This window comes from Scleropages formosus, chromosome 22, assembly GCF_900964775.1.
Source record: "Scleropages formosus chromosome 22, fSclFor1.1, whole genome shotgun sequence".
NCBI lineage: Eukaryota > Metazoa > Chordata > Actinopteri > Osteoglossiformes > Osteoglossidae > Scleropages > Scleropages formosus.
This window is the reverse complement of record NC_041827.1, coordinates 14,530,938-14,552,760: the sequence shown is the minus strand read 5'-3', so window position 1 is coordinate 14,552,760 and position 21,823 is coordinate 14,530,938. Positions and strand designations below refer to the sequence as shown.

At 40.1% G+C, this 21,823-nt stretch overlaps 1 protein-coding gene across 7 annotated transcripts in view; it reads left to right on the top strand.

Annotated features, from left to right (window-relative positions):
* The window catches only part of ptprt (protein tyrosine phosphatase receptor type T), a 197,924-nt gene that overhangs the window by 44,671 nt on the left and 131,430 nt on the right, over positions 1 to 21,823 (top strand). For all 7 annotated transcript variants that reach the window (XM_018742332.2, XM_018742331.2, XM_018742329.2 and 4 more), the window contains exons 2-3: positions 1,372 to 1,497; positions 19,752 to 20,020. In XM_018742332.2, coding sequence (XP_018597848.1) covers positions 1,372 to 1,497; positions 19,752 to 20,020 — 395 coding nt within the window. The remainder of the gene's footprint in view (positions 1 to 1,371; positions 1,498 to 19,751; positions 20,021 to 21,823) is intronic.

Sequence of the window (21,823 nt, the reverse complement as noted above, 5' to 3'; positions counted from 1 at the left end):
TGGGCATTGTTACACATAATGGACAAGTGAAGAATTAAGGCTCTTTTTCAAGCATACAAATGGAACGTATTAAATAGCTTTGAAAGTTAAGCCTTGAACAGTATCTTGACCATGCAATCACCAAAAGTCTTCAGCTAAAAACCTCCCATTATATCTCTGTCTTGTGTTCTTAGTGACGAAACCCTTTCTAGCAGCTCTCAGGGGAGAAGTCACGAATGCAGGTTTCAGCTGTTTTGCTTGGTAGAAGCTCTGTCGCTTATCTGCTGCTGGCTACTTATCAATAATGGATCAAATTGGTCGGCAACATTAATTAGAGAAGATGAAGGGATTTCACTGCTTTTCCTCCCTGTTTCATGCGGAGAATCGGAACGTAGCTTGCTAATGGTAATTGTTTGTGATGTTTGGTAGGGACTCTGAAAGCTTTTTTCAAAGTGTGCACAATGAGCAAGATGTTTAGTTTTTTTGGTAATTGGAATTAAAAGATGTCGTTTAAAGATGAAACGATTATCCCCAGCTGTAGGCTGACTGCCTTGATTGGAATATGTGATAATAGCAACGTGCCTCATTTCCACAGTTATTCCTTCTCTTGGAAAAAAATAGATTTTTGTTGATGCCGTGAGGATGGTCAAAATGATGGTGAAAAGATTACAAAAGATTGCCATTAAAAAAGTATTATCTGGTTTTTGTAAACCTTTTTGACCTTATTCTTTCTGTGACAGGATTTCAGGCGTAGCAAGACAGATTAGCTGAGTTTCTTCAACCAGCACCTTGACCCAAAATTCTGAACTTTTAATTTTTTTATTTTTTACATTTAGCATGTTGCACTGGATATTGAAATACCATAACTGTTTGGTCCTTGGTTTATGCAGTTTTACAGATTTAATTAACCTGGAGGGAGATCTTTCATCACATGAAAATAAGCCACATACATACAATGAGTGAGATATTTTCCTGATATGTTAAACTGAAAAGATGAACAACCTTGGATATGAAGATTGTGGTATAAGCTTTGTGAGCAGAAGAGTAAGTGTGAGTCCATTTAAAGGAGTGTGTGCTTTTATGATGTTCCAAAGCAGCTCAGACTGTTCTAAAGCTATGAAAGAAGCCCAAATAAAAATGAAGGGCACAAAAAGTGACTGTTTAAAACCCAAACAACTTTAACTGTTCTTTGCAATCTTTTTGTGGCAGTTAAAACCTCTGTCACAAAGACTACACTTAATTAGACATTCTTCTTGGTATTTTAATCCATGCCTTCTGGCGGACATAAAGCCTAATGTGGTGGAAAATCATTATTTATCAGAGATAAAGTAACGACTCAAATATGGGGCTTAATCTTGTTGACATATGCAACCCCTCTCCCATGTCCTGCAGGCAGCTGCTCTTTTGAAGAGCACTACAGCAGCTGTGGGTACAGCGTGGCCCTTGGGACCAGCGGCTTCGCCTGGGAACAAGTCAACACTTGGGAGAGGCCCACCATGGACTCTGTCATCCCCACAGGTAAGGAGGCCCTATTTTTGCTTTCTCTCTCACACAGTCCAGACCCCGAGTGGATGTCCTCTCGTGCTGTGCTGCAAAGGCACGAGGGGTGGGAACAGTGAAGTGTCGGATTCAGGTTGCTTTGCATCACTCTGGGATGGCTTCACAGGGCCAAGCGTTTCCCCTTTACACGTTACATATGGTGTAAAAACCAAGCAAGGCTCATTGTTGCATTCACTTGTTCTGAGCTCAATGTTTGGAATGCGCTGTAGATGAATGAAACATATTGAACATACAACACATTTCACATTCTGCATTTTAGAGCATTGCCTTGTTTCAGACCTAGTCAGTGGAAGAATTTGAACCTGATGTTTTTGAATGCAACACAAAATCCACATATGTGCTATTGAAGAAATGTGAAAAGTTTCAAATAAGTCAACATTTTGAAAGTGCTGTATGGCAACTTCATACCATTATAACGATTCTTACCTCAAAGTGGGACAATGCAGTTCCATTATGACACTGAAATGTCTGAAACACCAACACATTTGGTTTATCGAATGAAATCCATTAAGTAACTGAGTCTGGATTTTACAACTGGGATGGGAATGGTTGGAAGAGCATCTCAAAAGACAGCAGCACTCTGCTGAAAGAATGAAATAATTTTATTTTTTGCCTCTTACCCTTGACATTATTGGTGTCTCTAATGGAACCCATTAATCGTGATCAGAAAGCATGTTTATTGAAATGTCCACATCATCTCAAGGCAAGCTCTCTCCACTGCACTCTGTATGATCTGAAGAGATTATTTCCCCCTTTTAAATAGCGTTATAATAATCATGATAAAATGTCCTTTGAGGCCCAAAGTGCATAGTTACTTGGTCATGTTTATCTTTAAAGAAGCTGTTTTCAAACCATTGCAGTCTGAGTGTTTGCGCTGTGACACTCTCCTTATGTGAAAGTTGACTCAGTAGATGCCGAGAACCTTTTGTGACAGTAGAATTTCGTGCTTGTCCTGGACCATGGCAGAAAGATGTGAACCTGTACAAATGATGAGAGCCTAATGTTATTTGCACGATTGCTGTATGCAATTAGCCCAGTGAGAACTAACAGCTACACAAAGCAAGAAATGAATACGGCAAGGAAAATTTCTACTTCTTCGTTTAGCAGACACTTTTCTCCAAAGTGATGTACATCTCACAGGAAATACAATGTGTGCATTACATTAGCAGAAAGAGAGATTTAGATGCAGAAATGTGATTCTAAAGCACAGTTAGTTACTTTCCACCATTTGAACTAATGTACATCACATGAGTAGCTGCTTAAAGGTTTATCCAAATCGACAATTCCTAATCACAATTTTTTTTTTAAACATTTACATTACACGAATTGCTGGGTGAAAGTTTATTCATTATTCAACAGTTATAATCTCAAAGTTATACAGCATGAACATTTACATTTTACATGTATTGAAGAGACCATGGGAGAAGAAAGTCCGGAAGAGGTGAGTTTTAAGACCCTACTTAAATGCAGAGAGAGATTCAGCAGTTCTGAGTGAGAGGGGGAGGTATAGTAGGTTTTAATAACATGATCTTCAGATGTCCTGTCAGAACCAGAGAAGCTGACAGTGTGTCTCTTGTGGTCAGGGATTACATGGGCACGCACAATCCATTTTTTTTTCCAAACTATATTCTCTTTGTTTTCCACATTATTCTTTCGAATGATGAAGTTTGCCTAAGATGCGTCACACAGTGATGCTCAAAACCCACCATAGTTTTTATATGAGGCTTTAGATGTAGCACATGAGAAATTGTCAGCATGTAACCATTTTCTTGATTTTGAAGGTTTTAATAATGTTTACTGAATGTTGCGAACATTGTGATTCACAAGTTTGTTTTTAAGAAGTATGCAGCAATTTTTTTTTTTTCCCCGCCATTTCATTACTATCCCTCAAAATTCCCTTATTCTGGTTGAAGGCCAATAGGGAAGAAGGGGTAAATGTGACTGAAGTGTGTCATTTTGGCATGACAGGTGTTTACTTCCTGGAACTGTACTGGAAGCACTCTCCTCTCGAATGCTTCGGATTAGTAATGGACTGCTCAATTATAGGTTGTCAACACAGAACTGCATTACTGCCCCCCGTGTGCAGTTTGTAGTGGCTGATGAGGGTAGAGGGGTTAAATACCTTGTCTGCTTTTTATTCCTGGTGATGATTTGAGTGCTCTTGAGTGCACCAGAATTGATTGTGTCTCTGATTTCAGTGTATCTGGAAAGAGTGGGGTGAATAGGGATTACTGGGGTAGACTGTCAGAGAGGGGTGGTTCATGGGATCCAGCCATGGTTTGCCTGTCATTGTTAGGACCAGTCCCCTGCCTGGACATGGCAATGGGGCTGTTTCCTTCTATACTGTCGTTTGCATTTTCAAAAGTTGAACTGATGCAGGTTTTCTAAACATACATTCAGTCACACTAGCAGTCCCATAAGGCATCAAATTCCAGATGCGTTCCAATTCATGACGCATTAAATTTCTTTTAACACTGAATATACCAAATTTTTTGCTGACTGAATAAAGTGAGGATTTTAAAGTTAATGTCTTGCAATTTATTAATAGTACCAGAGCATATTCAGCGTTCTTCATCACAAGACATACCTGGAGCTCTTCATATATTCCGCATTTCAGATTTTTTTTTTTTTTAAACCACCAAGTTATTAAATGAATAAATGGCTTTTCCTATCAAAATAAACCCTATATTGGCAGCTAAAAACATCTCCTTTCTTTCTGACCCCACTACCTACGAGAGATAAGTGCGAGTGATACCTTTATCTCAAATGTAGAGTTAGAGTTCACTCTGCATGGTTACTTTCCAACAGTATTTAAATAGCCTGATAAACCGGTCATGGGTTAATACTAAAAAGGGGCTTGTGTATTTTCTTTAATTAAATTCCTGTTACACTCTTTTTAAATCAATTTTATTTGACATGTAACAATGGAAATTTAGCAAATGTCTGGAATTTTGGAGAGATAGAGTGATTGATTATGGATCTTAAGCATGTGACCTTGTAAAATGAAGTGCCAAGTAAAAAAGAGGAAGGTTTGTCCCTTTTTATAAAATGGAAATGGACACTTATACTTGCAGACACCAAAACACATGATTTTCTCTGCACAGGGGAAGGTTTTAAGTCAATTTTAGCTTTGAAGTGAATGAGAACATTATAATCGTACCTTTTTTTGCTTAAAGGGAAACAAAACAGCAGGAGATGTATGAAGGAAACTGAAGAAAAGGGGAGCTGTGATAAGCACCGGAGGTTGGCAGGCCAGGACTAATGGTGATGAAGGGTTTTGTTAGTCTGACACCATACACAGTTGAGATTTTCTAGAATAGCTCCGCATCCCTCCTTACTCATAAAATTTTTGACATGGGATCTAAACTTGCCTGCACTGGAGGCAACAAAAGCAGATTTATGAAAGTGGCCATCTGGGCTTCTAATCAGAGGCTCTGGGATTTCAGGCACCCTGCATGTTTCTGGCCTCGCTCAGAGCTTCTCGCTCTTGTGCTTCTTCTGCAGCCTGGAGCATTCCCATTGGGTCTGAATCAGGACTTCAGGTAGATGGAGGAAACGGAATAAGCAGAAGAGGTACACAAAGGCCTGCTCTTCCACGTAATTTCAGATAGACAAGATAGGCTTCTGCCAGCTGTCCTGTGCTGCATATTGGGGAAAAAAGCTTTTGAAGAAGCAGGTTTGTACTGGGGCATTTTTTTGTCTAGTGGAGCTGTTTAGGAAGAGACAGATGCTAGAACCTGCAGTCCCTTTACCACTGGAGTTTCAGAACAGAATTATCTTGTTCTTATCTATTTTACAATCACAAAATTACCTGTGTTTATGCAGTGTATGCAGCGTATGAGTTTCTGCTCTTCAGTGAGCGCCTTTTTTTTTAGAAACCACCACCTCCACCCAAAAAAAACACAAAGAAAAGCAAAACCAAATACAGCATGATGAGATGGCGTGCTGGGCTTTCCGTGCCCCATGCTGCCACTAAAATCTATTTCTTTCTGTGCTTCACACAGCTGGGACTATGTCAAAGAGTGCAGCTCTGATTCTGCTCCACAAAGGGGCTGTAGCCCATCCCATAACGAGTCTGTCCTCCTTACAGCCTGTGATCCCTCTCTTTTCCATGTCAACAGGCTTGTTGCCGTAGCTTTTTGTTTTTAATTGTCCCTCACAGCCGACTCTTTTGGGTCGGACAGAACATGCAAAGAGCAGTATGGTCCACATTTCTGAAAGCGAGTGTTGGCGAGTGACCTTGAAGTTCGTTCTGTGGAAAGTGGCAGAGGTGGGGGATTTGTATGCGTGGCACTTCGGCGGCCTCGGGCACATTCCATATTCTTCTTATCCGATTCGCAGGGCTGGTGTCCTGCCGGGCTTCAGGGAGGGCTAACAGAAACTAACCGCACTACTAGACTAACAAAAGGACATACAACTGGCTGAATTCACTTGGATAAAAAAAGTTCGATGGAGTAGTTATAAAGAAGTGGATTTGATAGAGCCTGATATCCGTGCATTACTGGGCACTTGGTTGCTTTTATCATCCCATAGTCTGCGAACATGATTTTATGTCTCACTTTAAACAGTTCCAAACTGTTCCCTAGTCCTGAACCTAGCAACTGGGGATATTCAGTGGAACTGCAATCCAGTAGATGAAAACAAATTGCTGTGTGGAAAACACACTTTGGAAAAGACTCTGAATGAAACCAATTAAATATCCTTACTGGCATTGATTATGTGTGTCACAATCAATTGCTTGACATCACTTGCAAGGCTTTTTAGGCATAAGAGCATATTGAAAGCATTTTTGATAAATATTAATCATGTTGTAGATGGCAAACAGCTGCCTAATTTGCCCAACATAGGAGCAGTTAAGAGAGCTTGTCTCTGATGAACATGGGCACTTTGATGTGTTTCAGTTCATTATCTATTAAAAGGGTCAATTTGAGACTTGAGACATAAAAGAACTAATGCTGTTTAAAATGTCAAATAAAAAAAATTAAAAATAACAAACATAAAATTGTGATACATTTGTCGAGTATCTGTTAAAATTATAATTAGTGTACACAGCCTGGTGCTGCAATCAGGTAATATGTGATGCAAAATGGAATAACCTGCTTTGATTTTGATGTGCTTCAGAACTGAAACAGTCCCCTAACTGGGCTGCCATTCTGCCATTTGTTGTCGATTCTTCTGGCAGGCCAGTCTTCAGCGTTGAGCGGATGCAGATGTTCAGAAGAGCTATGCAAGGAGCTTGTCATATTCATGTACATATTCTCCTTGGACTGATAGCAACCAATACATTAGACTAATTAGCAAATGGATTGACATGAGAAAAGATAATAAAATAGTATGTAAGTGACCTACATTTACATTTATTCATTTCGCTGACTTACAAATGTTCAACTACCTACAATTATTTAAGCATTTAAACAGATGGGTAACTTCTTTTTCTCCAGAGTTACATTTCTAGATATGTGGGTGGATGCATTTTATGTACAAAGTGAAAAAAAAAAAAGCAATATCTATGTTTTTATATTTCAATTAATAATAAAATAAGTCAGAATTACACCTAAATACGTATATAAAAATAATTATACACCACAACCTTGTTCTGGACAAGTGGCTGTTGAAATCGGATGCATACTGTACATGGAAAACTATTTGTAATAATAACATTTTTGTCCTTCATAATTACACATGATATTTTTGAAGATTTAACATTCCTGCCCACTACATTAGACAACAAGGGCAACTTGCTTAGTTTTTTACATTAATAAGAAGATGCATTTCTTGTTCCCGTCAGCATCTTGCAACTGCTGTGTTTAGTCTACTGTGATACTCTGCATAAAGTACATAACTTATCAACCATCAATCAATAAAATAAGAATGGAAAATTAACAAATACAGTAGTAAGTAGATGTAAGGGGTAAGACAAACATGAAACATAGCTGCTGAAGTGCTTATTACTCTGTGTGCATCCCACATTGTTCACCAGCATGGAGCATCAGTTTAGTCTTTGTCTACGCTTTAATTTGGATGTGTGCGCTGCTAGTGCATTGCTTCCTGTTCTTTTGCCTAAAGTGTGGATTTCAACAGTACTACCCAACTTTTTATATTTGTACACTTTTTTCATCTAAAGGGCTTTTGAAAGTTGACCATATTGAGTCAAAGCTCCCCCTACCAGTAATATGAAAAGCTGAATAAATGTGCATGCTTTCCTGACTTTTTATTGTGCAACATCAGTCCACTTTAATAATGCTTCTAGTTTTTTATGTGAATAAGGGCCATGCTATTTAGCACTTTGTTTGCCCCTCTTCATATTGTTTTGCAGAGATGTTTGTGTATACAGAAGGCGCTTACTGTATAATGCTAAGTTGAAAAGTATATCTTAAGAATAAATAAATTAACAAGTCAAAGTTTATACTCATCCTTCTATTACATTAAATTTTCTGCAAAAGTTTTAAATCAAGAATAATTTTCTTGGTGGGCTGAATTCAGAAATCCAAGAATAAATACTTTGTGACATCCAAACGATACTGGGTATGCTTAACCAAACAAATGCTGGCCGTAACATCACGTGCAGCATTTTCCAGGGAAAGTGTTGCTTCAGCACAGAATTATGAAGGGACCTCTCTGCTCCTGCAGGGGATTAATGGAACAAAGGTGGCTACAGAATCGTTTTTGGCTGCCCCGCAGGGAAGTGCTGTCGAGGATGGGTGGTAGGCACGCTGGCTGCGCAGCACAAGCTTCGGACACTGGCTCTCGTTCTCCACCCCGCATTCGGCATTCGATGGAGCACAGGACAGTGGGAAGCACTCTTGTCCCAAGTCTCTGATGGGGACACTGGCACCATTGTCTGCCTGCCTTAAAAAATGTCATTTCTCTCCGTTAAATAGAAGGGGTTTTGTGCAGAGCCCTTAAAAGCACTGCTCAGAGAGAAACCTGCTGAAAGAAGCAGCTATGTGCTGTTGACTTTGAACAGAACTGCATTCTGCCCTACATCCAGTGAAACAGAAACTTATTTCGTTTGCAGTCACATCACTGGAAATAATTACTGCATTTCCTGGAATTGTTGCGACCTGCAACCTTTTAAGGGTAATCAGAAGTCGTTCTTGAATGTGTTGCATCTGATTAATTGTGTCAGTAATGAACACAGGTTGGCATTTCTAATTCAGAAAAATGTAAGGTCTGTCACTTGTAATTCCTTGGCTGAGTGGGTCCTCAGTGGACAGTCCTCAGTGTTCTTTTTTTCTATTCAGCTGACTTATCTGCTGAAATGGCCTTTTGCTGGAGTACTCTTTTGTGTCGACTGTCAGTCGAGTTATGCTTGGCCTTTCTTAACAATAATACTTCTATATACATGTAACTTATAAGTCCCATTGGACCATTATTGTTACAGCCATTTAAAAAGGCCAAAGGAAAAAAATAATTTTCTTTCCCCTGATGTATCTTTGGGTTCTTTAAACCTTAGATGGTTAATTGATGAGTATGATTGCTCTTAGCATCAAGGCTGGGGTTGGGCACGAGAGGCATGGAGAAGAAAGGCACGAGCAACAATATACCCACTGCCTGAGGAATGGACTGAGACCAAGAAGCAGACCAGAATTCTTTGCTGGCTCACGCAATAGGTGGCTGTTGCCCAGAGGAAGCCCAAGGCATTCTTGGCACAAGGTCCGTTTGGGGGTCCTACTGACCTTCAAGATAGTGCTGCACTGATTGGTGACACATACCACTGTGGGTCCAGTCCATCCACAGGGACTAGTTCATGCACAATGTCTTCATTTATCTTTTTCTTGGTATCATCTTCTGCAGCTGTAGCCTTTTCGCTATCATAATGAGAAGAAGGTACTTACTGCTTTTTCTGTATTGAAGTACAAAAGGTAACTGCATTTCAGGGAGAGATTAGTCTGCTTTTACCTTGGACTGGCTTTCTGGACATGTAGTGACCTTGTTTATCCAAATAGAGAAAGTGAAATGGTTCCCATTAGTTTCCTGTTGAAAGTTTTTTTGGAAATTTCATATTTATCGTTGTTTGACAGAACATTTTTAGGTCAGTACATTACATAAATTGCATTTATTCATTGAGCAGATGCTTTTCTCAAAAGTGACGTATGTCTCATAAAAAATACAATGTGTGCATTACATTAGCGTTAGAGAGATGTCAAAAATCATCAGAAACCTACAGCTATAGAAGCTTGAGAGATGACATACATGCAGAACAATAGATAAAGCTTCAGAATAAGCGATAATAATCTTGGCTTACCTCTATCAGTAGTTGACTTACTGCAGAGTAGATCTATCCATTGGGATAGCTAACTATTGGATCCCAAGCTCAGAGGAAAAAAGTTCTTTTTAAAATAATGGCTTATTTTTAACATACAATTTAGAAGATCCCACCTGCCTTTGGATAACTGTGAAAGAAGACGGGTTGCAGGGTATTACTGCTTGCTGAGTTTTAATCGGATCCAAGAAAACCAGAGACACTTCAGTGGGGCAGCTGTGTTTTATGGACCTGTGTTAGAATACCAAGGGATTCAATTTCTCCACTCTGACAACTTGGGCAAAGAAACATTGCTGTCCCCCTATTTTCTCCATTTCCATCCAATCTCCAAAGGAGTGTTAAAATGTCTGAGTCACGGCCTGGCAGCTGGTGCTGCACACCTCATCCAGTCTATCTACGACAAGACAATTTCTATGTGAGCTCAAGCATCCCTTTCTGATGGGTCTTTAGGACTGCACAATTCTTAAATCCTGGGGCTTTATCTGTCAGGACGGCAGGGCTGCGCAACTTTTAAAATGGGTTGTTACACGACAACTCCTAAAAGTGTATGGATATGCAAACCCATTAAAAACCCAATTACCCTCTACTTTTTTATTACAGTAGTGATGTACGGTACACTAATCATAAAGAGTCAATATGGAAACAAAATAGCTGCTGTCTGCCGTGAATCAAATCACAGTTTCAAATCTAATGTTTAATTCAGCGCAGCATAAATCTCAGATGTGTGAACATTATTACGCTTTATTACAGTTTTACATTCATTTTATATGGAGAGGTGATTTATTACCTTACCGAAAGCACTTTTAATCTACGCCCACCTTTTTCTTCCTTCAGTGAGACAATATTAACTCTTTTACAGCAATAGGAAATTGTTCTACAAACACCCTGTAATGTTTAGTGTCAACACATAATTTTGGAGAACGCTTTACATGTATCCGTGTCTGTTTTTTGGAGAAGGGACACTCACTCACTGCCATTGTACTGTCACTGTGTTCTGAGGTCTGTTGTGGAAACAGAGGGTTCAAGGCTAAACAGGGTACACCAGGACTCAACGCTACTCCATCACAGGGTAACCAGACACATACTCGTTCACTCATACATTTACAGACTATGGGAAATTTAGGGTCACCGCATAAATTGTATGTGAGCTGAAGGTATAAATTAAAATGACTTTAAACCGGGGAATGCTTATCCACAAATGCTTTACATCTTTGCAGCTGTGTAACACTGTCTGAGAAGTTTATATTCATTGTTGTGTTACTGTTTCAGTGGCAGTGGTTGTAACAGGCATTCAGCTGTGGTCTGCGCTGAGAGATTAGTGTAATGAATAACAAAGTGACCCCTTCAGTTCCTGTGGGAGCAGCTATATTCACACCAGACACCACATGTGCAAAGCCCACTGGGGGCATCGAAAATACTCTCTGCACATTTTTCTGTGCGGATCAATACCACTGCCTTAGGCATGCGTAACTCACTGTCATTGCCGTAACTCAAGGAGGTGTTAAGCATAAAGAACAGGGAGATCACATGGCTGAAGTCGCTTGTCCCGAGCGGGGTCGTAGCAAACCAGGGCCTAACCCGGGAACACAGAGTGCAAGGCTGGAGGCAGAGGAGACGGCGGTTAATCGCTTAAAGGAAGTCCAGATCTTAAAAAAAAAGACTTTGAAAAAATCACTCTGCTTGCTCACACAGTCTGAAACCGCTGGTCCTAAGCGATCCTAACCTGGCAGCACAGGACACAAGGCTGGAAGGGGAGGGGACACACCCAGAACAGGATGCCAGTTCATCACAAGGCACCCCAACAGGACTTGAACCCCAGACTGGCCAGAGAGCGGGACCCGGCCAAACCTCCTGCGCTGTTGTGCCACCGCGGCCCCTTACTTTGGAAAAACCTTAAATTAAAAAAAAAAATAACAACTTTGTGTCAATATTTCAGATGACCTGCAATAATACAAATGTAAATACACAGCATTATGCTTTCTATGTAGGGGGGCGTGGTGGTGCAGTGGGTTGGACCACAGTCCTGCTCTCCGGTGGGTCTGGGGTTCAAGTCCTGCTTGGGGTGCCCTGCGACGGACTGGCGTCCCGTCCTGGGTGTGTCCCCTCCCCCTCCGGCCTTACGCCCTGTGTTACCGGGTTGGCTCTGGTTCCCCGTGACCCCGTATGGGACAAGCAGTTCTGAAAATGTGTGTCTGTGTGTGTGTATACTTTCTATAGTTAATAATAATAATAGTAATATAATATTTCTATATATTTATATACAGTATAATAGTAAATAATAATAATATTATAAGAATACATTAAAAATAGCACAAGCCATTGCTGTTGTTATTGTTGTTGTTTGTTTTGTTGTTAATAATAATAATAATAATAGTAATGGTTTGTGCTATTTTTAAGAGATCATGTGTGTCTCAGAACAGATTAAAATTTTTATAATTAGCCAAAATGTATAAAGAGCATTAAAATTGTCCTTTAAAAATTAAAAAGTAAAATTTAAATAAATTTTAATATATTGTAACGACCCGCGTTGCTGTGTGTTTGGACGGGAAGATTTGTTTATTGTGAATAGTTGCATTCTGGATAAATTGTAAATAAAGTGTTCAACTCCTGGGGGGCACTTCTGGGTAAAATGATGGGGTGACCGTGTTTGCCAGTGGGAGAAGAAAGGCCTGGGGGTGCTAAGCAGGCTGGGAAGGCTGGCTTGAGGTGCGGGTCTTTGAGGAAACGGGGTCCTCGGACCGAGAGCATTATTTCCCCGTGTGCCGGTGTTCTAATAAAATATTCACAATGAACGCTGCCTGCGCGTCCTTCTTCGCCCCATCCAAACCCGGTGCCACAATGTAAAACTTTTCATTTAAATTTAATGTATAAATGTGTGTATTTTAGTGGCCCAGATCCTGACTTCAACCTCAATTTTTGCTTTTTTTATTTGGGATAAATGGACCATTTGCTTGTTTCCAAATTGACTGTTCTACAAAGCAAGTAAGCCCATTTGGCATGCAACAACCATTCTGCGCTTTAATAGAATTTATTGAAAGGAAATCTACATGATGCAATGTGTTGCTAGAAAAGTACAAGTTTGTGACCTATCGTTGTTTTGCTAGGATGAACGGGAAAGGACATAGCAGCACCAAATTATTCAGGCTGTTTTCTTTAACTTGTCATACAGGATTCCTCGTATTCATTTATGTTCTGGTGCCTGTGGAATGTTATGGGGCTGGCAGTCATTGAAATTCACAACTCAAAGTTGAGGACAAATGTCATGGCAATTAGTCTGAGCTTGGGCCTATTTATAAGCAAGAACATAACAAAACACAACAAATGACTGCTTTTGGTGATCTAGTGACTCTAAATGGCTTTCCCCATTTTTCAGACAGAACACCAAGGGCTACTTAACACTTGCTGCAAAAAAGAAAAAAATGCTACCTGTAGAAAGTGCAGATATAAATAACTGAGAGAGAAAACAGGATGAGAGAAGCAGTGCAGGGCAGCCAATAAGTACACCTTGACATCACTGCAGTATTGCTGGGAGTGGGTTCTGGACTTCTCTATGTTACATTCTCTCCTTCTGCCAACATGCAGGGAGGTATGGAAGATCCATGTATTCAGGATAATCCAATCCTAACCTGGCACTGAGAGCAGTAGTCTCTGATAACCTTTGTTCTGCTGGAGCACCAGTTGTATTTTATGGACAGATGTGTAATAAATTACACTGAACCATTTTTGTTTTATTTTTCTGCCCAGTACAGATCCTCCAGTCCAGACCCTTTCCTCTAAATATAACGTGTGGTCAGCGTGATGTGGTCAGTGCGCATCCAGTGAAATGTTGAAATCAACACACTCTCGTAGCATCTCCTTGACAGGAATTTCCCTAATTCTTTGTCCCAGTAAGACAGGTTATGGGCACACCTAACTAAAATTAGTGATCCACAACTATTCAGATTATTAATAAAAAAAATAAAATAGGATGGGGCAAAACTAAGGTACATTACTTTTGATATTCCCCTGTTTAGGGGGTACGGTGGTGCAGTCGGTTTGGCTGGGTCCTGCTCTCTGGTGGGTCTGGGGTTCGAGTCCTGCTTGGGGTGCCTTGTGATAGACTGGTGTATGTCCCCTCCTTTTCCAGCCTTGCATCCTCTGTTGCTGGGTTAGGCTCCGGTTTGCCACGAGCCCGCTTGGGACCAGTGGTTTCAGACTGTTTGTGTATATGTGAGATTTTTCCAAAGTCTCTTTTTCAACATTTGGGCTTGCTTTAAGTGATTAACCGCTTTTTTCAGATTTTCTTTTTTTTTTTTAAATTGCAAAGTATATGAAGAAATAATATTTAGCAATACAGAAATAACAACCTAATTATAAATATCAGAAATCATGCCACCAAAATTATTTCAAATGGCTCTGATTAGAAACGTAAACCCTCAGAATTGACTGTTTTGAAGAAGTGATAAAATTTAGTTTGTTTTGGCCATGTGTACATAAAACAGTATGATTACCAGGTCATGTTTTTAAGAAGCACGTGCAAAACTGTTAGCTTTTCTTTGGTTTAACCTAACCCGAACGCACTACAATCACACATCATTGCTGAAATCATTACATGGTTTGCAGAATAACAGGAAAAATCATTCTCTGTGTAAGAAGAAAAATGATTTTGTTTTATGGTGACTGGGGTTATTCACACATTCTTCTGATATATCCTTCAAACTAACAGTTTCTAACAACAACAATAACAACAACAGTAACTAACAATTTCCTGTATTTGAATCCATTTGAATATCTGGCAGCTTAAGAATTCCTTTCCTTACCTGGTGGGAAATGCCTTGATGTCAACCTTCAGAGCAAGGAAAACCTTTATATGAGGAATTTTGTAGCTGATATCTGCTTGCATCCCTTCCAGTTGAATATAGCTGGGTCTCTAGTAAGGTTTCCGCCCAGCGTGTTTCAGACATATCTATAGGTTCTCTGAATTGTTCTTTGGCCAGAGACTTGCATTATTCTGTTTTGGTTTAAGTCAACATGTCACAGAAGCCACACATGGTGAGGGTCATGTCCCAAATGGAATTTTAGATTTATTCATTGCCACAGAAATTGGAACAGAAAGCCTTTAAACTCAGGAGTGGACCATTTCTGATCACAGGGCAATTCTTTTAAACCATCTCCTCCTCTGGCATGTAAACAGTTCAGAGTGGTCCATGACCTCTCAGAATCTGAGGAAAATTGAATGTATCAAACTCTCAAAATTTATTACATTGTCACTCCCAGTTTTTCCTATCACATATCTGGCATGTTTTTGCATCTAGTAGAAAGGTATTTTCAGGTATTTGGGACAAATTTGCCTTTTTTAAAACTGGGGAAGTATGTCTTGCTGCACATACCTGCTTTATGTAAAAAGCCACATCAGCACAAATGAGAATTGTGTTAGTGTTTTCAGTCATAAAAGTAATTAGGAGATGGTTGCTGGTGATGGCACTATAATAAAAAGGATTATAATGATTGTACAAGTATAATTCCCCTGAGTTTTAGATTAGTTTAGGTACTACCTTACAGGTAGGAGTCTCAAGATTTAAGATTGGTGAGAATTTGTTTCCTTGGTTTTTCATTGGTTTCACATCAGTCTCACCACAGGACTCTGTGCTTGGTTCAGTAAATTTATGCCATGTATACCTTTTTCTTGATGCAGGTCTCTGTTGGCGTCAGCTAAAACATCATTGAAATATACTGAAAAACATCTACCAACTTCACAGGTTATTACAAGATGGGTACTAAAAGTAATTTTTCAAAATTGTAGAAATTATATCATAAATTCATTCTTTGTTATGCTTAAGGGAAACCAAGGTTTTTAGTGTAATATGGAAAGGCCAAAAATTAAATTAATCTCATAGAAGAAAATTAGAACCACTCAAAGGCATCATGAGGTTTTCTCAGACTCAGTAATATTTTAATGTCCTTCTTATTGGTGCTTCTGTATGTGTTCAAGTCAAAAATTTTAAACATTGTTTATTTTAGCAAGAAATCAAATAGTACTATGTTGCTTTTAAGTGCTTTTGAATCAATGATGACACTTGGTGACCACATGGAGTACCTTCGGAATCATCTCTCTTCCACTTGTGTCCTTTGAACAGATTGTGTTTGTTACCACTGTGACTGAGTCCATATACCAGGTGAAGAGTGTTGCACAACTGCAAATATAACTTGTCATTATGATTGTTTCTTCCTTTATTTTTATTCTATCATTATGTCTTGTGACTGCATGACAAAGCTCCTTTGATTTAATAAAAGATTTCAGAGCAGTAGTGTTCATGTCTGAGACTAAGTTTCTGCTTAGAAAGACTTTGAAGGTTACATTAGATGGAATTTTCCAGAATATTCTGTTCATTCTGCTAACATTTAAATGTTGTGGATTTATTCCAAATGCAGTTACTCTCACTACTCTGCAAACATCCAAGTGTTTTGCATGGCAAATAAGGCATAAATTTATGAACTGATTCCATTGGCTGTCAGCCCACCTAATTAAAATACTAGCCAGCTGACCTACAGTTTATTAACATTATTTTCAACAGAAAACCAAATCACTGGATTGGCCTGTGCAACAACCTAGCAATATTTTATGACATCAGTCAGATGGAGATCAGGGCTTTTAAGTGAGGATGGAGTGCCCCTGCTGGCATTCAAGTTCAACACCCACTGTCCCCTACAATGACACTTCAGTTATTGATTTTCCACTTATCAGATTAGGAGAATGCTTTGGGGGCTTGTCCCCCCCCCACTTGATGGCATCAGAAAAAAATGGTTCAAATGAGAAAAGGTCAACAAGACAACTTGACGGGAATGAAAAGGCCATGGTGAATTGCTTTGCTGAGCCGTCTGGCCTGGAGGCAGCCATTACTCTCTCTTTCTCATCTGATATGTAAAACAGGATTGGCACACTTTGCCTGCTGCCACTGAGGAGGAGGGAGGGAGGCTGTTAATGTGCATCGGATAAGACAGGGACGGAGCTGGGCTGTAATAATTAGGGCATAGGAGGCAGAGAGGCAAATCGTGCAGGGGCCATTACACATTGAGGACAGGAAGCATATGGGGTCCTGGTCTGTCGTCAGGCGTCCTCCGCCCGTTTGGGGACGTGAGAGTGATTGGGGAGTATAGAGTGGCCTGGGAATTTTGCGTGTTAAATGTGTGCAATGGGTTGAGGTCCAACTGGGAACGTTTGGATCGGCTTTCCATTTTGGGAGGCGGCCTGTCATTGCATGGGGCTGGGGGAGTGGGGGGGTGGGTGGCTGGTCAGGGGTAACCGAAAGGAGGGGCTGGTGCTTGACTCGGCCACAGCTGCTTTCGCCCCCATCACCTCAGATGAGCCCTTTCCCTGCCGTTTATCTGCCACGTTGGCTTTCCAGGGGAGAAAGCTGATTACCTCGCTCATCCAGCACCATGGTAAATAGGCGTTTTATTGTCCTTTGGAATTGCTGCTGGGGCCAGTGAATGAGAAATTTCTTGACTTTATCCGACAAAGCAACAGTTTTCCAAAAAAAAAAACTAGCCCTCCAATAATTGCATATTAAGGTGACAGTTACCATAACTTCTGCCATTTGTCATATTGCTGAAATATAGAATGGAATGCTCTGAAAGAGCAATAGAACTCTGGTATTGTGGGAAATAAATGTGTGTAAAGGAGTGCTTTGTGTGTGCTCATTTCTGTTGGTGAAACACAGCAACTTAAATACATTTACCCAATAAACCTCAGCAGCACAACAGAAATTAGAAAAAATATCTAGTAGCGTTTATTAAAAACGAAATTGTATGACATGATATAAGAGTCTTTAAAGGCTCTTAGGTTCCCATTAGCTTGTGTATGAAAAATGAAAAATAAACCGTTAGACGAAGGTAAGGATGTTTGTTGCCTCATAAGCACTTTCATTTAATATACACCTGTTAGCTGTTGCCCTATCACACGGCTGTGTATAAAGTACTAAAATGAGTAAAGAGGGACTCCAGATTCTCTGAAGCTCTCTAATGGATTTCAGCGTTACCCATAATAAAACTGATTTAATGGCCAGTTCATTGTTGTGATCCTTTTCTTGTGTTGTAGAACTTCCATTTCACTGCATTATCATGAGCTCATTGCTGCCCTTAAGCGTATAGACAGACACAGCTTTCATCTGTCTGGTGGAAATAAGCAGGCATGTCGACCATCAGTTGCTTTGATTGAATTGATAAAAAAATACATTTAAAACACCCAGATCAAATACCTCATCTGTTTTCTCTACTGCTGAAGCTTGTTGAACAGTTTATCAGGCCAAAGTCAGAAAAAGTGGTAAAAAATGTAAAAATGTCATGTACCACATTGCAATTTTTGTGTTCAGTACAAAACATTGACTGGTAACTAGTTATTGAAATCAATGAGGGGAAATACAGTATGCAAATGATGCATCTGGTATTTCTTTCAGAGTCAATATAGTATGTTTGCACCAAATGTGCTAGTGTGCTACAAAATAGAAGCAAAGCAGATCTTTGCCAAAGGCTGAATCCAGGGCAGATCTTTGCTGGCCAAGACTTTGTTGATGGGTGTGTTGGGTCTTTAGTTTTCTGTCCCGATGAAACGGTTCTGGTCAGCGAAGCTGCAGACAATGTGGTAAAATGGAAACACATTCATCCATCCTTCATTGTGTCCTTAACTGTAATTCATTGTGTTTGTGGGTGAGAGAAGCCTCTGCTTGGTCAATGGACTTTTCGGTTCACACTTTCATGAATATGTTTGCTGCCCATGTCATATTTCCCTGTTCAAACAATTGAGAATTAAAAGCAAGCAGCCACTACTTAGAGAATTATACTCCAGACTGCGAGAAGGGATTAGGACAGAGGATATAGGAGAAAAGAATAAATGCTGGTTATATTAAAGATCTACGTATATGTTGCTGTACTTACTGAACATTTTCAAGGAAATGCATATCATGACGTGATAACCGTTGTCTGCTAGATTTGTGCATGTGTCTGTCCTGTTCTGTGCTGCACTTTGCCTAGCGTGCACTTTAAATTTGCAACAGAAGAAAGAACAGCATTGGCTCAGATAGCAGCGGGAGGCTCGTTTTCATCTCCTCCTCTGTCAATGGCGAGTGTGGCAGATGGAGTTTTGCGAGTGTCCGCTGTAGGTCAATGGGGACATGCTTGACTCACAGCCACATGCGGTCTTTCCACTTAAATGACAAAAAGGACAGCAGTCACACTCTCTTTATTCTCTGCTGTGCCTCTTTCATCATGAACGTACCTTTATCAATTGCAGCACTATATTATATTGCAAATTTATTTATCTAATTAAATAATTTACCCAATCATCATATTTCACTGTCATTTACAAAACTGAATGTAGTGGAAAAGGTGAAGTCATTTTGTGTTCGAAAAAGTGATTAAGTCTACTGTAAATGAAAAAATCTGTTGCAATTAAATTCTAAACAGTACTCATAGAAATGCATTTTAGTTTTTCGTAATAGTTTTGCTGTGCAGTTCTATGCTGCTTACACACTAAAATGAAGAGGAAGGGGAAACACTTGAATGAACAGGGAAAGGAATTTAGTGTCCACCCCATCAGGGTCAAGTGCTTAATTTTGCATTGTTGAAAATGATATAGCCTGTCTTTTTAAATAATTTGATGGGTTCACAATGAATTACTGTAATTTCACCATAAGTGGTAGGCCACTAATGTAATTACTCATGCTAATCAACTAATTGCTACTCTCCCATGTTAAGTTTTTCAGATATTTGTGAAATCCTTAACTCTTCAGTCCTTTGTCCTTTTATGTCAAATGTTTTTTTCTGTTTGTACACGTTGTCTGGAGTTTGCTAAGTGAAAAATCACAAACAAGTGCCAAATGTTAAACCAAGGAATAAAAATTAAGAACCAGATTCATGTTGGTACTTTCAGTGGTTTTAGCTAATATTGATTCATGTAAACTCTCCACAGGTTCCTTTATGGTGGTCAATGCCTCAGGCCGTGCCTCAGGACAGAAAGCCCACCTGCTGCTCCCCACCCTAAAGGAAAATGACACGCACTGCATCGACTTCCACTACTCGTTGTCGAGCCGCGACAGTTCCAGCCCTGGGGCCCTGAACGTCTACATCAAGGTGAACGGGGGCCCACAGGGGAACCCCGTGTGGAATGCCTCGTCTGCCACTGAGGGCTGGGTGAAGTCTGAGCTGGCCATCAGCACCTTCTGGCCCAACTCCTACCAGGTCAGTGGGCCTGCTCTGCTCTCGTGCCAGGCACACTCAGTCATATCTAAAGGCATTATTCTGCTTTGTTTTTGCACCACTCATGCCTGCAATTACTCTCAGCGTGGAAGCTATCCCTACAATATGTGTTTGTAATGGAGGGTCTTAAACTAAGTCGAGATTCAGTACTTTTTTAAGCAGTATTCATTACGCTCTGCATTGAATTCTGTATCCTCATTCCAGTCTTTTTATGTGTCACACCGTTTATGGTAAGCTGACAGTGAGATAAACAACAGTATTCCGTTTTATAAGCCTCAGTGTTCTTGCCAAACTCAATGCCTTCCTTGTGTTTCCTGTTATTTAATCATTATTGTATTTTATCTTTTGATTAACTGTTTTCAGCAACTTTCTTCAGTGGGGGAAGAGTTTTATTTAAGGTAGCATAAATATTGGATTTACCGACTTTATGCTGTATGTAACTTTTACTATACTATATCTATTTGGAAGCTGTAATTATGGATGAGATGCTTTCTCCCAGCATTCGCTGCCATCTGCTTGGAGACAGTTTGTTGCAGATGTGCGCTTTATGAATGACAAGTTTTTGAGAGCCCAAACATTAATATGGGTAATTAGAACTCTCCTTGGAATTCATTCCATGCACCGTCTTTCATGTGACTCTGGTTGGAGCTTTGCAACTTGCCAGAGATGTCCTTTATGCCTAACAACTGTCGTCCCATCTGGCAAGTTTCCAAAAAATAAAATAATAAGTAATAAGTGAATTCATGCAACAGAAAATGTGTTAAGAGTGTGTAATGTAGTCATCTTGGTACAACTTTGCAATTAACAGCCTGGTGTCATGCTACAATTTTTTTCAAGGGCATCTTTTACTCTTTGGCATTTTTTGTGAAGTGTTGAGGAAGTACTGGAAATGGGAGCGTGGTGCTACATGGGTACGCCAACAATGACATTGTACTAGAGAGAAATCATCAAAAGTACATATTAAAGTAGGCAGAGTAGAACAGGATTAGTTCATTGTTACAGGACAGAACGTGCACATTCCTTGAATACACTGGTGTGGTTATATTTTAGATGTTATAGATTATTTTCGGATAAATTAAAGATTTTCTCCCTATTATTTGGATATTGTCATATTCCTTTTCCCTTAATAGAGAAGCTGGTAAGCGTTTTCTATCTGTTCTACTCTGGTGCTTTAAGAGGTGCTTTGTCTTTTGGAGAAACACACCAAAAAGACGATAGTGTTTACTCGTTGAGAGGTGACAGGGTAGCACCACAGACAGAGAATGGGGGGTTACTGTAATAACAGCCTGACTAGAAAGCACAGATTAGGCCTGTCTGCTTCTGCCCTGCTCTCGTTCACTTTGAAGCTCCTGAATTCCAATGAGTGTGGAGATTACTGTTGAAATCTCCGGGCCTGTCGGAGAAGGGTGCTTTGTGTCAGGGATCTGTGCCTCTTCTCTGCAACCAACTGCAGCATGGAGGCAGGTGGATGCTCTCAAGGGGTCTGGCTGTAGCTCTGTGTGGCTCCCAGAGCTCCAGGGAGCATGCAGAGAAGGAACACAGTGCCACCGTCTGTGCAAGCTGAACCCAGGCTGAGTCGGTGGAGAGGTGGTTGTGGAGGATGCTTGTGCTTCCCCAGGAATAATGTGTTTTAAAATTCAGCTCTTTGAAAATGTGTATGGTCTTCTCTTCACCCTTCATGATGTACAGAAGGACCCAACGATGTTCTATACTGTATATGTATTTTGCTAACCCAAGCTAGTACAAAGGCCTGCATTGTCCAGACAACCTTACATTGAAGTTTGG